Source organism: Malus domestica, chromosome 17, assembly GCF_042453785.1.
Source record: "Malus domestica chromosome 17, GDT2T_hap1".
NCBI classification, from domain to species: Eukaryota; Viridiplantae; Streptophyta; class Magnoliopsida; order Rosales; family Rosaceae; genus Malus; species Malus domestica.
In genome coordinates, this window is record NC_091677.1 from 21,033,765 (window position 1) to 21,051,408 (window position 17,644).

Genomic DNA, 17,644 nt, shown 5'->3' on the forward strand with positions numbered 1-17,644 from the left:
CCAAAGAAATAATGCGTAAATAGAATCCTTTATGCATACGTATAAAGGTGATTTATGTATTTCATATTGTATGAAAAAACATTGATATGAGTTGTACCTAGAACGGTACAAGACGATATCAGTGCAAGCCCAGGATCAGAACCATGACAATTGTCAAGTGAGTCCTTAAGTATTTAAGAAATACTAAAGGATAAATTCCTCAAAGATCGAGGAAGAATTAGAGTAACGTAATGGAAGCGTAAATGTATTAGATTATGAATCTAATCCATCATTGGATGTTTCTTCATTATGAATGAAGAGATAATCAAATATCTCTTTATTATGACTAAAGAGATATTTGGATGGAAACATTAAAGTAATGACTTTAGTGTGTTCCATTATGAATGCAAAATATATTGCCATATAGAAGTTTACAACAATGTTGTTTGGATGGGAAAGTTCATTTATGAACTATCTATTCGGTTCCAACCAGAAAGTGTATGACACTAATGGGGCGATAGCTCAAGCCAGGGAATCAAGGTCTCATCAAGATCCGAACTCAAATGAGAGACTGAACCACATGATTGAGAATCATGTATAATGGTGACGTCGTTATTCTCAAGGTTGCTTCTATGGATAACATATAGATATCCATTGTCTAGGCTTACTACTCAGCCATTTATGAAATGACTACATAAGAGGTATCATCACTGATGAACAAGCTGATTGGCTCTAGTGCAAGTGGGAGATTGTTGGAAATATGCCCTAAAACCAATCATATGATGATACTTTACGGACATTTCACATGTTAAACTAATCTAGTTTAATATCAAGGGCATAGATTATTGTTTTAAGCCGTCTCATATAAATGTTATATGCTTAAACAATAAGTCCAAGGAATATGTGATTGGGAAAATACGATCTAAAGAAGTTAGATTCATGAGACAATTCTTTCGTAGACACATCCTAAATGTTCCTGATCATATGATTGCCAATTGGGCATTGACAGTCCGTTAAGATCAGTACGTACTGTGTCTTCTCTCAGGGAGAGTGACTAGTCTCGAGTCATTGGTGTGTGTGACATCAAGACAAGTACGTAGGTGCTCAATAGAGAATGAGTTCACTGAACACGATCAACGAAGAGTTCTCATATTCATGTCACATGAGAACTCATGGTTGGGATAATGCAAAGTAGTCCTTTGACCTGAGGCATCATAGATGTCTAATGATTAGGTCCTTGATCTTTGATCATGTCAAACGGCATTCCATTGGAGTGTCTACGACATTGTTGGGGTCAAGCTATCTAGTCATGTAGGCATATGAATGCGCAACAAGGGATCTCTAACCTTCAAACCGTTTGAGGGAGAATACTCTATGATATGATTAAGAATCTTTGGCCAAAGTATGAATGAGATTTAGGAAAGCGTTCCAAATCACATTCAAGGTAATCATATAAGCACACGAATCACATTGGATAGTAGACATGAATAAATAAACTATCAAACCAAACAATGTGGTCAAGAGTATTGTATTAGAGAAATACCGTATTGCATTTGTAATCCTAAACTGAATAGGTTCTCCACCTCTTCTGATTAGCTTGGGTAACCATGATAATATGCTGCTAGGTGTCACTCATGGTTTGTGGAAGCCCTAAACGTGTGTAATCACTAAAGGGAGAATTGAAAGTAAGTTTCAATTCACAATCGATGTGAAATGGTTTTAATCGCCCACTGCCTCGCTAAAAGGAACCTAATGGATCGTACACCGTGTAAGGTGAAGATTGAAGAAACAATGGAGATGAGTAAGAATGATTAAATGGTTTAATTATTTATTAATGGCAAGGATTAATTAATATGTTAATTAATCAAACGAATAAGTTCGTTAAAGACCTCGGGATAGTTTTTGGACCTTAAGGCCCAATGGGCTTCGAACGTCAAGCCCATTGACTTAAGTTGTATGACAACTTAATGACTAAATATTCACAAAGGCCCAAACAACCCAAATACACCCTAAGGCCGGCCATATTGTTAAGGGTAGTGAACTTGGACTTATTTACAAGTTTGCCACTCAAATGAATAAAGCTATAAATATGACTTTATAGCCAAAATTCATTTAGGGTTTGTTTTGGAGAAAATTGGAGAGAACATGTCTCTCCATTTCTCTCTAAAGAGGCCGGCCCCTTGGAGGGTGCATCTAGCAATCCCACTACTCCAAGGTCACTCATTTCTTCTCCAATCTAACCTTGGTGAAGAGACTTAGAGGTTCTCAATTTTGGGAACTTGGAGAAACCTTTTCATCCATCCAAATCCATAGATTTAAGATGCAAGGAATGAAGGCCCTCTCTTTGGGTGATTAGCCTTTGCTTATGCAAAGAGGAATCTACAAAGGTATAAATCTCAACTCACTTTGTTTTGAGTTGATTAATGGTTCACCAATCTACTAGGCTTTGAATTTCATGGGTAATGTTTTGTTTTTGAATGCATGCAAGCATGATTCCGCCTTTTAATTGTTAATTGCATGCTATAGATGTTATTCAAATGAACATGTTTTCACAAAATCATCCTTCAAATGGTTTATTAACCATGGCCACAGATGGACCATTGTCAACATCCTTATCGCCTAGTGGTTTTTCATAGTGCTTCGCGCCGAATGGTGTTAAAGCACTATTCTATTCCAGGGACAAGTTTTAATCGAAGAAGCATGCTTCGTACCACATCCAATGAGTCATCGAGTCCTACAAGAAAGTCGTACACCCTATCTTTTTGAAGATCTTCCTTCTTGCTTTTCAAGTCGGCTGCACACACCATCTTGTTGGGACGTTGTTTGTCCATCTCCTGCCACACACTTTTCAGTTTTGCAAAATAGATGTTCACTGGAGGTCCATTTTGCTTTGTTCTTGTTGCCTTGCATCGTAGCTCATAATATTGAGACTCGTTTGCCCCGTCATAGAACATCTGACTGACACTCTCCCAAATATCATGTGTCATTGGTAACTCAATGAAAGCCCTAACAAATGTGGTTCCATAGTTTTTAGGAACCATCCTTGGACGATTGCATCCTCAGTATGCCACTTCATAAACCCAGGTTCTGTTTCATCCACTGTCGGAGTCTTCCCATTGAGATAACCCAACTTGATTAATCCTTCCGTGTGAACTTCCATCATCTTCGACCAAATTTTATAGTTCGAATTGTTGAGTTTGAATCTAATATGAACGGTATGGTACTCAGACATAGAGATTCATTTGTACTAGGAGCCGAAGCCCCCACAGGAATAATTGCTCCTTCTGCAGCGATCATAGCAGCAAAGTGTCTATTTTTTGTTTTTGATTTGGGGTGTTCTGCAAGTGAGTCCCTTGTCTCGGGACACAGCAGCGCACACAGATAATAGGTTTAGGATTCGAGAAAGATACCAGGCCGAAAACCTGGCTCTGATGCCAAGATAACTTTGATTGATTCTTATTTCATCTCTCCAATATGTAGGCAATATATATACATCCACACCTTGCAGTACAAGGAATAATAATAAAAGAGTTTATCCTAAACTAGGAAGGAATCCCTTTAATCTAGGAGACCAAATTACATTCCAATGTTGATTGATTTATGACGCACATGTCAACACCTTCGAGTTATTTCTTGGGAGTTGAAGCCACATATGTTGGTGATCACATGCACCTGACGCAAACCAAATATGCCCTAGATTTGTTAGCACGCACAAAGTTTACAAATGCCAAACCAATTTCTACTCCAATCCCTGCAGGTCACAAGTTGAGTGCTTACGTTGGTGATCCTGATCCATACAAAAATCCAGAACAGTGCAGAAGTGTCGTTGGAGCCCTACATTATTTAACGATTACTAGACCTGATCTATCCTATGTTGTGAATCAGGTGTGCCAATTTATGCATTCACCTAAGGATACTCATTGGATGACAATGGAACGCATCATGCGTTACTTAAGCAACTTACAATCATGGTCTTGTATACAAACCTAGCATATTCTCCGATGCAGATTATGCAGGTGATCCAGATACCCGTCATTCCACTGGAGGTTTTTGTGTTTATTTGGGACAAAACTTAATCTCCTAGAGCTCGAAGAAATAGAAGACTATCTCTAGGTCAAGTACAGAAGCCGAGTATAAGCAATTGGCCTACACAGTAGCATAATTGTCTTGGTTAAGGTTAGTGTTCAAAGATCTTCACTTGCATCTTCTGAGACCACAAATATGGTGTGATAATGTTTCCTCAATCGCCTTAACTTCTAATCCAGTTTTCCATTCCCGAACTAAACACTTGGAGGTTGATTATCACTATGTTTGTGAAAAGGTGATTCGACGAGAACTTCAGGTCAATTTCATTTGTTCTCAAGATCAGATTGGTATCCAAGCTTCCAGTTGTTACACGACCTGTCAGCTTGCTGGGGGATGTTAGACCGACTCAAGCTTCTCGTGTTTGAATTCTTCAAACTCATTCTGTTAGTCATTCTAGATTGCAATCCTTATCGGAGGATAAGTCTGTTAGGTCTAGGTCTCATTTGAATGTTTAAAGTATGATTGCTGTTGTAATATTTGAAATTCAAAATGTCAGTGTAAATAGGGTTCTTGATAACCCCTGGTGTAATCTACGATTGAGTATAAATATTTACAACCCAGCACATTGCGGGTATGCAAAACTGAATTGAAAAACTCGTGTTCGAAGTGTTACAGATAGATCAGAATTGCACGACTTTTAAGTGGCTCACAACCTGTAAGTGCAACAAATTTATAGACGACATAATGGATAAAATTTGAAGAAAAAAAATGGATAAATCATTCTGAAAAGAGAAATGGAATGCTTAGTTAGGAAAATGCGTGGAGAGGAATCATATCTGCCCACAACTCATAACTACTCATTTGTTTCATATATATACAATGACTCCTTACAAAGATATCGATGGTAGAACCAGAAACACCGCTGGACGTGGGGTGCTCTTCTAAAGAATTACTTCACACATTAAGACAGATATGGAGCGAAAACGAATAAGAATGCCATGTGCACAACCACGTTTGAGTTCAGAAACAAGCTGCTTGTTGAACCCTCTTCCTATTCCTTTGGTCTAGACGCTTCAGTCGCTTCAGTATGGTTTTCCCCAACAATCAGTTGGGCTTTTGTTTCCTCTTTCATCTTTGCTTCGACCTCTTTGAGGTCCAAGAAGCTCGGCTGATTGGTCGATGACAATAACCGTGCCCACATTCTGTCAGTTATCACAACCTTGTTCTGCCCCCGGGTAACCCGCTGTGCATGAAAGAACAATCAACTTGAGCATATGACTCAATCACAAATAATGACAATTGATGGCAGTACACGAAAAGAGAGTTCTCATGCACATCAAATAAATGTAAATTCTATTTTTTGCTTATGTTCTTGTATCACTTGCTTCATATTTCCTGTCGTATTGGTGTATTAATTTTTATAGGGGAATGTAACAGCCGAGTTTCCCCACTTCTGAATCATATGCTTCCCTTCTTTTACTGAAACCAAGAGTAACTTACATGGAACGGAATGTAAGCATGCCTTCCGTTAACAGGGCCGACAGTGAATCCCGTGTATCCAGCCATCGCACCATGAATTGCACTATGAGCAAGGAGGGTGCAATATACATTATCAGATGCATTGCTTGGAATAGCACGGATCATGTAAGTGGGATCTGCCAGAAATGCACAGCTATTGTTAGGTTATATAATTTGTTCCACCTGGCTGTACGATGAATATCTGTAGAATCTGACAATAAAAACCAATACTCCACAATCCCATGAAAGACAATGCTTCAGTAAGGCGAACCTATGTATTTGAGATTTATAGTCATCTTTCTCCGTTTCAAGAAGTGATCCTACAAGAACATAATCAAAACCAATATACATGGTAAGAAGTGGCATACCCAGAGTCAAGTCACTCAATATTGTTACGATAAACAATCGCATATGATGTCGACATCATCAAACAAGTAGGCCACATTGCTTTTCATATGTTGTATAAGACCTTGAAATTTTCAAATTGGACAAAGGATGCAAGCAAATCCTTAGAGCACCACCTTCTGGTTATACTAGGACTACTTTTTGACTGACAAAGAAAAAAGGAATGATCGGAAACTGACAATTTATTTGCTTAAGATTAAAAGTGTTTTCTAATGGGCGGGCAGTAATATCCAAAGGGAAAAAGGCTACGGACATGCTTACAACAGAAAAAGTATAAAAAACAGACAACCACACAAACAAGGGAGGGGGAACAACATTTCTGACATCAAGCATAGAAATAATGATGGCATCTTACCCTAATATTTTGCGATAACCACAGACCAACATCTTGGAGAAGCTTATTTCCGGAAGCATCCTGCTGGTTCATGCTTTCAGAAAGAAGCTCTTGTCCTGCACCTTCGGCTATTACTATAACCATGTGACCATTCTCCTTCAGTCTTCTTTCAATATATTCATAAAGTCCACCTGGTCCTTCCAGATAGAAAGGTGATTCTGGAATCAGACAACAGTCCACGTCTCGGCTAGCAAGAGTAGCATACATTGCTATGAATCCTGTGTGAAAAGAGAGATTCAGAATAAGAACTACGTAACAGTGACTGTTCTACGGTCTACCACACAGTCTCATCAATGGGTGTACATAGTCACTGGCAAAGGAAATTGAAACCCATTTACACATCTAGTCGATACGCAGAGGGCACAGTTAGTACACGTGATTACAAGTTGTACAGGTTCAGGGAGAATCAAATCAATTGGAGAAATAAGAGAGCATCAAGTGACATAAAATCACCACACTGGAAGCCTATTTTCACATTATCTACTGTGTTTTACTCTAAAATTAAATAATTTTAAGATTATAGAGAAATACACTTTACCACTATAGCGGCCCATTAACTTGACGACACCAATACCATTTTCAATGCTTCCTGCTTCAACATGGGCTGCACTAATGGCTCGCTGAGCCTCCTCAACAGCAGTGTCAAAACCAAAAGATTTGTCTATAACCTACATAAAAACATGGAATCCAAAATTAAGACTGCTTCCAAGGGTGAATGCTATATTTAGATCAAATACATCAGACAAGTCATCCATGGGATAAGGAGTACCGGAATGTCATTATCGATGGTTTTTGGAATTCCTGCCACCGCTACTTTGAGGCCACGCCTCCTGATTTCCTACATAGAATAATGGCAGGTAAATAACTCATATTGCACTCAACTTACTTATAATTTCATCCCATGTTGTTGCCCAACACACTCAATGTTGTTGAATCTTCCAATCCCCTTGTTCCCGAGTACCACACCAAACTGAATTACCTCAAAAATCACCGAAGCTCCTCTCTGAGTTCCGTCTCCCCCAAGTATATAAACCTGACGTGCATAAACAGAGGTAAGTCTATGCACAAAAGTTTTTTGGAGAAAGCAAAGCCAACATAAAATGAAATCTGAAAATCTAGAGTAAGATAAGTAATATCGACCTGATTAATTCCTCTGTCCTGGATGCTGTCCACAATCTTTGAGGTATCATGCCCGCCTCGTGATGTCCCAAGGATGGTGCCACCACGTTTATGGATGTCATTCACAACCTTTGGCGTTAAGGGGATTGTATTTCTGGCATAAAACCCTCTGTATCCAACCTGCATGGAGAAAATTTACTGCCTTAGTTCATGACATTGTTCAACCGTATGATAAAAGATTATGACATAGTTCACTTACCTCTATTCCGATAATTCTTTTGACACCATACATGTGGTTCAGGCCGCATACTATTTCTCTAATAACTGTATTCAGTCCTGGACATAGACCACCACATGTCACGATACACGCGTGCACTTCACTTGACTCAAAATACACCTGAGGAATAACCAACTGCATGTCATTTGTTTGGAATATATAATACAAGGACAATAAATAGAATGAAAAAAGTAGGAATTTAAAACCTTCTGACGTGGTCCAGAGCGTCGAAAGTGCGTCCCCCTTGGACTATCCTTGTGGACAACAATCTATACAACGAAAACGTCATAGAAATAGAAAACCGAAATGGTAAGACATTGAAGTTTTCATATCACTAGGAATTTGCGTAAAATACATACTAGAAGAATGAATACATTGTTAATAGACCAAGCACTGAATATTACTCACCTTTTGGGCAACGGTATCATCCGCATTGACGAAATACTGCCTGGTCAATAGCAGGATCAATTTTGCGAATTATCAAGATCACAACGAAGTGAGTCGTACCAAATGCATTTGCTGTAAATGTGAAGCAAAGAAGCTGAAAGAGTTAAACTTACTTGACAACCGAATAGGAAGGATTGTCTTGTAATGGATTGTGATAAGTCTGCAAATTGCCATAAAACATATGAAACCGAATGTTAGATTTCGTTTCCCCTTGCAGCAAAACAATCAAGATAGGATTATCATATCAAAATTCATGTCAAGTTGCTACACTTCAAAGCATTCGTAGCAAAATACTACTGAATATTCGGGTCCTACAAATTTTAGTAGCTAATGTTAAGTACAATTTTTATGAACACAAAATTTATAGAATTTGTTATTCACGGATAATTAAGGATTGGTTTCAAAAATATTTTCACCAAAAGCACTTTCAATCATTTGGAAAGAACTTCCAATCAAGCCTAAAGCTTTTCACTCTTCCACATGCACTTCAAACACGCTCTAATTGTCATCACTATTTTTCAGTAAATCAATTCTACAACAAAATAATGTTAGAATAATAGTTTAACAATATCCTCTTAGCGTTTGAATCTCAGATTTTGCAATCAATTTATTCCCCAACCCGTTAGAGTAAATATTTCGTTATATAAATACAACGATATCCTCATAGAAAACTTTATTAAAAAAATAAAATACTCCAGCACCCCATTTCTGTTTACTGAAGCAACAATTAAATCTCAATAAATAAATTACATGGAAAATCACATTAGTTAAAACTTAAAACGCAACTTAAACAAGTTCCAGAAAGAACCAAAAAAAAAAAAAAAAAAATCAAAGCTCTTTGTACTGGATTCAGACATTTGGTCACCCCAAAACGCCGCGTTTCAGTTACCACTTAATACGATAAAAAAAAAACAACCACCACCGCAACACCAAACATGCAAAACACCAACCAGAAGAAGAAAAACAACAACAAGAAGAAGATTGCATGTTTTTTTAGCAGCTACAATTATTAGATTGTTATTTTCTCAAAACAAAAAAAAAAAAAAAAAAAAAAAAAAACCAAAACAAAACAATCAAAGTATATATACAAGTAGAATATATAACACTATAACACTGATAAACTGAGTAGTTTTTTCTGATCATCCAAACAGAGCATTAAGAAAGAGAGAAGTGTAAGTAGTAGTGGGGAGAGAGAGAGAGAGAGAGAGAGAGAGTTACTGGGAGATCGGGGATGTAATCAACTAAGTGAGGAACATCTTCGAGGACGTAGCCGCAGGGGCCGGTGGCGATTTTGGGCTCGCCGTTATCGGAAATTGCCATGCTGCCACTGGAACGGTCGTTGGGAATGGAGGCGGGGAACTATGGAGGGTGATCGGCAGTCGCAGGGTAAGAGTTGGTAGGGTCGAAGCAGCGGAACCTGGGACCGGAAATTGCCTTATCTCGAGTACAAAAATGTAATGAGACAACAGGGCATATATGTAGCCGTTGATGTTGATTAATCAGACAGTTCCCACGTGTTGACTTGGAAAATTTACTTTTTTGACCGCTGCTTGTTTACTGTGAATTTCTTGGGGAAGAATTTAGAAGAGTTTCAAAGATTCTAGATCATTTATTGAATTATTTCTACGTTCAAAACTTGAAATATGTTTAGCAAGGATGAGTTTGTCAAGTTTGTCAATTCACATCTATATGATGTGTCTACTTTTTCTTGGTCGAAATTTATGTGCCTACTTATTATATTAATAATGATCGAACTAACTTCTTCTAGAGAGATTGTCATCAAACAAATTTATCATCATTTAAATGGGAAAATGATTCTGGTCGGATCATTTTCTTGGGGATCTCGTGATCATGATTCTTCATTGTACATCATGCAGTCAATTTTCGTTAGGTACTATTTATATTTAATTTAAAATTTAAAATTTTAAATGATTTCTGATTGCACGATGTACGATGAATGGTCATGATCACGAGCATCCACATCACAACCCACTAACACCCAAAACGAAATACCTAACCTGAGCCCTAGGGAACCATTGCCAATTTTAAATGAGCAAGCTTTGGTGCATGAATAGCCTATGAATCAGTCCTTACCATCACCATCCATCAATCATTCCTCAGCTCCCAATCCACCACCAGTTCATCCAATGACAACGAGGTCCAAGGCTGGGATACAAAAGCCGAATCCGAAATATGCTTTACATGTTATTACTGACAACAAAGTTTTTGAACCAACTTGTTTTAGTTAAGCAGTGAAACATAAGAAATGGAGGAGTGCGATGGCCCAGGAGTTTAATGCCTTGCAACGTTGTGGCACATGGGCGTTGATACCATATACTTGTGACATGAATTTACTGCCCAATAAATGGGTATTCAATATTAAACGACGTGCAGACGGGTCGATTGAGATACATAAAGCAAGACTTGTCGCAAATGGCTTCCATAAAAAATTAGGGATTGATTACACTGAGACTTTTAGTCTAGTTGTGAAGCATAGCACCATTAGACTTGTTCTCAGCCTTGCAGTTTTAAAGAAGTGGCGTGTTCAACAACTTGACGTTCAGAATGCATTTTTGCATGGTTATCTCAATGAGAACGTGTATATGAGACAACCACCAAGTTTCATTGACAAAGATTATCCCAATTATGTTTGTAAGGTGCAATGTTGTTTGTATGGGTTAAAAGAGGCTCCAAGGGCCTAGTTCCAACGATTTTTTGACTTCTTAATTCAATTGGGATTTGAAGAGTCCATGTCTGATTATTCCTTGTTCGTTTTTAATCAGCCAGGAGTTTATTTAAGTTTGTTGATCTACGTGGATGACATTTTGATAAAAGGGAACAATAACACTCTGATGGCTTGGTTAATCACAAAGTTGGGCAGTTTGTTTTCAATGAAGGATTTGGGTCCTTAAGATAACTTTGATTGATTCTTATTCTTATCTCTCCAATATGGAGGCAATATATATACATCCACACCTTGCGGTACAAGGAATAATAATAAAAGAGTTTATCCTAAACTAGGAAGGAATCCTTTTAATCTAGAAAACCAAATTACATTCCAATACTGATTGATTTATGACTCACTCGTCAACATTCCCTATCAAGTTGGTGCGTAGATATCTCCTAGGCCTAACTTGTCAAGTGAGTCACAAAATCTTCTACCAGAGATAGCATGTTACAATATCCGCCAACTATTCCTCTGTCTTCACGTATGGAATATCAATCAACTTCACATCTAGCTTTTCTTTGATGAAATGTCTGTTGCACTAGGTTGTTAGCTATTTCTCTCACTACTTGATTATCACAATACAACATCATAGACCCCTCTGGCTTGATCCCTATCTCAGTGAGCAAGATTTGCAGCCATAGAAGCTCACAAATTCCATGAGCCATTCCTCTGTACCCGACCTCTGCCGAAGATCTTGCCACCACACTTATTACTCCTCCAAGTCACAAGATTTCCAGCTATGAACGTAAAACAACCTGATGTAGATTGTCGGTCAGTAATATTTCCTGCCCAATTTGCATCAGTGTATCCTTTCACTTCCATGTGTCCATGCTTTTTATACATCAATCCTTTCCCTGGAGCTCCGTTTAAGTAATTCAAGATTCTCATTACTGTTGCCATGTGGTCTTCACTTGAAGCATGCATGAACTAACTAACTACGATTATTGCATAAGCAATATCCGGTTGGGTAAAGGACATATAAATTAATATTCCCGCTAACCTTTGATACCTCTCCTTATTAGTCGAAATTTGATCCTGATAGATCGCCAGGTGATGATTTTGCACAATCTGAGTTTCTGCCGGTTTACAAGCCAACATACATGTCTTAGATAACAGATCCAATACGTACTTGCACTGTGACAAGTAAATCCATGCACGAGACCGAGCCACTTCAATTCTTAGGAAATACTTGAGTCCTCCTAAGTCCTTCATCTCGAATTGAGCAGACAAGTACCTTTGTAATCTTTCAATCTCCCTTGTATCATTACCTGTGACAATCATATCATCCACATATATGATGAGTAAGGTCACTTTACCATCCTTACAGTTGATGAATAAAGTGTGATCAGAACTTCCATGTCGGTATCCATACTTTTTCATCGCCCGAGTGAATTTGCCAAACCATGCTTTAGGTGACTGCTTAAGACTGTATGGCACCTTTTGAAGTCTGCATACCTTTCCACTAGAGTTCGCAATGTTGTACCCTGGTGGAAAGTCCAAGTATACCTCTTCCTCTAAGTCTCCATGTAAGAGAGCATTTTTTACGTCAAAATGTCTTAGAGGCCAATCAAAGTTAGTAGCTAGAGACAACAGAAGTCTAATGGTATTCATCTTCGTGACTGGAGCAATGGTTTCCTAGTAATTAACACCAAAATTATGTGTGTACCACTTTGCCACCAATCTTGCCTTGTATCTATCAATAGTTTCATCTTACTTGTGTTTAATGGCAAATACCCATTTACACCATACCGGTTTACCTTTGGGGAGTGGCACCAATGTCCATTTATTATTCTTTTGTAAAGCCTCTATTCCACCTGCATTGCCTCTGTCCATTTCGAATCCTTCAAGGCATCCTCAACTCTTATGAGTATTTTTAGATCTTCCATTTGTTGGACTAATACATAGTAACTCGGTGAGAGTCTATGAGTATAAACATAGTGTGCAATTGAATATCACACATTTCCCTCCAGAAAGTACCTGTCAATGGGTTTTCCTCGATTTTCTTTAGAAGGCAACACATAACCAGGTTTAATTCTTTCTGAGTTAGTACTTACCTCAAGAATATTCGGTTGATCTTGAATGGGTACTTGAGAAATAAGATGAGAGGGGACGTCGTATACACCTTTCATGGATCCAGCAGCTGGCCCACGCCCACTAAGGCTGTTCAAGGATGCGGTTGTGGCTGGCCTAGTTGGGCTGTCTAATGCAGCAGTTGTCGCTGGGCCACTTGGGTTGTCTTCGATGCTCCCATTAATTTGCCCATCTAGGCTCTCGGTCCAATGTCCAATAATTAGCCTATCTAGGCTCTCTTCCATTAGTCATTTTTCTCTTTTTGCCTCTCGGCCACTTATTCTTTTGGGCTTTCTATTTGTTCATCAACTAGCCCACTTGGGCGTTCTTCATGTGCTGCTATGGCAGGCACATCAAACTAACTATAGTCCTCACTTGCTACTATCTCCCCTTGAGGAGTATGGTTGGGAGGAAAAAACAATTCATCCTTGGAGAAAGTTACATTCATAGTGATGTACATATGCCGAGTAGGCAGATGATAACATTGGTAGCCATTTTGTTATGGACTAAAGAAAAAAAAATACACCGAACTGTACACGGATCAAGTTTGCTTCGTTGGTTCTTATGGAGATGGACATAAGCAACACACCAAAAAACTTGTGGTTCCAGTTGAAGAGTTGAGGGAAGCGTAACATGGTTTGCAAGCACGGCCAAGAAAGTTCGAAAAGAGAGAACTTGAGATGGCATGCGATTCATAAGATAAACGGCATAAGTTACTGCATTTGTACAATATGTCTTGGGTACACATGCACCGATTTAGGGTGCTTAGGTAGTCTTGAGGATATAACGATTCTTTCTTTCTGCAACTTCATCTTGTTGTGAAGTCTGAGGATGTGTAATTTCATGAAGGATATCATGTTCTCGAAGTTTTAATAAAAGCACAATACCTTTTGAGTTGATTCATTCTTGAAGATTTCACTCGCATCACTTTTATTTTTCATAAGATACAACCATGTCATCCGGGTACAATCATCAACGAATGTCACAAACCAACTTATACCATGAAGGGTAGTAACTAGAGATGGCCCCCACACATCAGAATGAATCAACTCAAAAGGTATTGTGCTTTTATTAAAACTTCGAGAAAAAAAAGCACAGTGGCTTTTGGCTAAGGTGCAAGTATTACACTTTAGGAGAGTCTGAAATATTATTAAATAACAACGGAAGTAATTTTCTCAAATATCCAAATGAAGCATGACCTAGTCGATGATGCCACAACTGAACATTCTTCATCCTTCTGTTAGAGTATGAGTGTGATTCTTGCATGTCTTGGGATAATTAAGATTATCATAAAGAAGTCTTAGTCATGTCAGCTAGAGTAAATCCTACTGTGATTGGGATATTGAGAACTCTTGTATTTGCACAAGTATAGAACTCATTCTAGTACGAGGAATAATATTCCTTATTGGATTGTATAGGGCAATTTGTGGATAAGTATATAAACATAAGCCATTGTTCTCACAAATAACGCTCTCACTTTCGAACCAATAACCTATTCTTGGGAAAACATTGAGGTTTGTAGATAAGAGAAGGTTGTGTGCAAGGAAAGTCATGGTTTCTATCTCAATGAATATGTTTGCAGGTTAGTTTTCTGTCATATGTGGTTTATCCTTTGTTCTTCATATGCAAATCAATACTGTAATTTAATTGCTTGATCTTTTGGTTCTTGGGTTGAGACTTATATTGTTTTAGTTGTCTCGATTTCACTCTTACATGTGGTATCAGAGCCTACCAAATCTGGTGATTAAGTTCAATTGATAAAACACTTTAGTTATGAAACTTTTTCGAACTGGAATGGAAAAATAAATCTGTGATAAAGCAATCATTAAATAAACGACATCGTTTTTCGACCTTTTTTTTTAAAAGAAATTTTGACCGTTGGGATATAAAGGGTAAGAACTAGGGTTTTCTTAAAAAAAAATAAAATTTTGACCGTTACTGGTCTAAAGGAAAGGTGAACCTTTCCAAAATGCTGCTTCTGTGTTTTCTCATCGAGTTTCTAAGTTAAGATTCAAGCAAACGCTTTAGGAAACACGTTATTCTTGGATTCATGTTTCAATAATTAAAATTCCGTTGTGTGCCTTCAAAGATAATGATCCTTGAGGTAATTCTTGTTAATTTCATTTTCTTTATTCATGATGGAATGATGTTCTTTGATTCAATTGTTAGAATCCCGAAAATTTTCGATTTAGTATGAACATCCTGATACTTCTGCAGAAATTAACTATTTTGTTTATTGTTGCTTCGATCTGCTTCGAAACGAAAACCATGAGTTATCTCTGGAGTTTCTATGTCTACAGCACTGTAGAATTGTTTAAACAATATATACTTTTCGGTGATATTGAAAAGTTTGTGTATATGATTAAATTGGTTCATTACAGTAATGTCTCTAGTGAATGTAAATTAAAATCAATAACTCATAGCTCGTTTTTGTGATTTCATTTATATGTTTGCAATTCCCCTTAAAACCCTTAATCTGGCAACTGTTCCGATTCTCACTGGTGGAAGCTATAAGAGATGGAGGCGTGAAATTGGTTTGTTGTTGACTCTAAATGAATTTGATATTGCATTAGACACGCCCAAGCCATCACCATTGATAGATTAAAGTACCAAATTAGAAAAAGCTGATTTTGAAAGGTGGACAAGGGCCAACAAAATTTCTTTATCTATTCTTGAAAGTGGGATGACAAACAAGGTGAGAGGAGGAATTAATAAACATGATCTCGCAGTTGATTATCTCAAGGCCATTGAAAGCAAGTTCAAGGAATCTGAGAAGGCTAAAATTAGTCAGTATATGTCTATGTGACAACTTACGAGATTGAAGGGAATGTATCAATAAGAGATCATATAATGAAGATGACAGATGCTGCAGAAAAACTCAATTCCATGGAAGTGAATATTGGTGAGAAGCAATTGGTTTTTATGATACTTCAAGCTCTTCCAACCAAATATAGTCAACTGAAAGTGTCATATAACATTCAAGACAAGACTTGGACTGTGGATGAATTGATTGCTCAATGTGTGCAAGAGGAAACTCGGCAGAGGCAAGAGAAGGGTAACGAGGCAGAATCTGTGAACTTCGTGCAAACTGGCCATAAAGAGACCATTGTGACTTCTGGTAAGGCATCTAAACCTTCTAATTATGTTGATAAGTCTAGTAAGTCTGCTAAATATTCCAAACCCTCTAAACCTAACAATGTTAGTGTCAAAATAAAAGATGTGACTAAAATTAGATGTCATCATTGTAAGCTTAAAGGTCACTATAGAAAGGATTGTGAGCAATTCAAGGATTGGCTGACGAGTAAAGGTAGAACTAATGTCTATATTTGTGTGGAGTCAAACTTGGTTGAAATTCCTACTAATTCATGGTGGTTTGATTCTGGATGTTAAGTGCATATAACAAATGCATTGCATGATTTTGAAAGATAAAAACAAATTGATAAGTTTTCTTATAATGTTTATGTTGGAGAAGGGTCAAAAGTAGCAGTTGAAGCCATTGGAATTGTAAAATTGAAAATGTAAACTGGCTTTGTTCTTGAATTGAAAGATGTTTTATATGTCCCAGCCATGAGAAGAAACTTGATTTCTACATCCAAATTAGTGAAACAAGGTTTTGGTTTTCTCTGTGATGATGATAGTATTAAGTTTTTTAAAAGAGGTAAATGTGATTCACTTGTATGGACAACTATTCTATATGATGAACTGTGGAAATTGGATCATGTCATTGAAAACAAATCATCTCACGTTTTGAATATCAACACCAAAAGAATGCATGAAAAAGAAAATTCTTTTGATTTATGGCATAAAAGGCTAGGACACATTTCAAAAGAAAGAGTTAAGCAACTAGTTAAAGATAATTTGATATCTGCAATTGATTTCAAAATGCAAAAGAATGTGTTGATTGCATTAAAGGTAAATTGACTAATATCAGGAACTTTGATGCAAAGAGAAGTCAAAATCTTTTAGAAATTGTGCATGCTGACATTTGTGGTCATTTCCCTATCAAAACCATCTATGGAAATAGCTGTTTTGTGAATTTCATATATGACTTGTTTAGATATTGTTATACCTTTCTCATTAGTGAAAAATCAGTAGTACTTAAATGCTTCAAAATCTTTAAGACTGAGGTTGAGAAACAATTAAATAAAGAGATTAAAATTGTTAGATCAGATAGAGGAGGAGTATTTTGGCAGGTATACTGAGGCTGGATAACAGAAGGGTCCATTTGTACTCTATCTTTAGCAACAAGGAATTGTGGCACAATATACAACTCTTGGCACACCACAGCAAAAATGGTGTATCAGAAAGGAGAAATAGGACATTGATTGGGATGGTCAGAAGCATGATCTCGAGGTCTAAATTGCCTAGTTTCTTGTAGAGGGGAGCACTCAAGACTGCAACCTATATTTTGAACAGAGTTCTAACCAAATATGTTAATGGGACACCATTTGAAGTCTAGACTGGTAGAAAACTAAGTTTTGGGTATTTCCATGATTAGGGATGCAAATCTGAGGCTCGATTCTACAATCCCAGTGAAAGGAAGTTAGATGCTAGAACCACTACATGCTATTTTGTTGGATGCTCTGAGAAATCCAAAGGTTTCAAGTTCTATTGCCCGCAAGCTTATTCAATAATTCAAGAGATTCTCAATGCAGTGTTCTTAGAAGAACAAGATATTGCA

The 17,644-nt window shown here is 37.5% G+C and overlaps 1 protein-coding gene across 1 annotated transcript; it reads right to left on the reverse strand.

Annotated features, from left to right (window-relative positions):
- Window positions 1-4,812: 4,812 nt before the first annotated feature.
- Window positions 4,813-9,871, reverse strand: LOC103439065 (ATP-dependent 6-phosphofructokinase 6-like). The gene is made up of 13 exons (XM_008377615.4): window positions 9,384-9,871; window positions 8,279-8,325; window positions 8,127-8,166; window positions 7,925-7,987; window positions 7,701-7,838; window positions 7,463-7,621; window positions 7,302-7,355; window positions 7,092-7,160; window positions 6,861-6,990; window positions 6,284-6,540; window positions 5,795-5,843; window positions 5,506-5,660; window positions 4,813-5,248 (listed from the first exon to the last, which is right to left on the reverse strand). Exons 1-13 carry the CDS (start codon window positions 9,483-9,485, stop codon window positions 5,057-5,059), a joined length of 1,455 nt encoding a protein of 484 aa, XP_008375837.1. The 5' UTR covers window positions 9,486-9,871; the 3' UTR covers window positions 4,813-5,056.
- Between the last annotated feature and the right edge of the window lie 7,773 nt (window positions 9,872-17,644).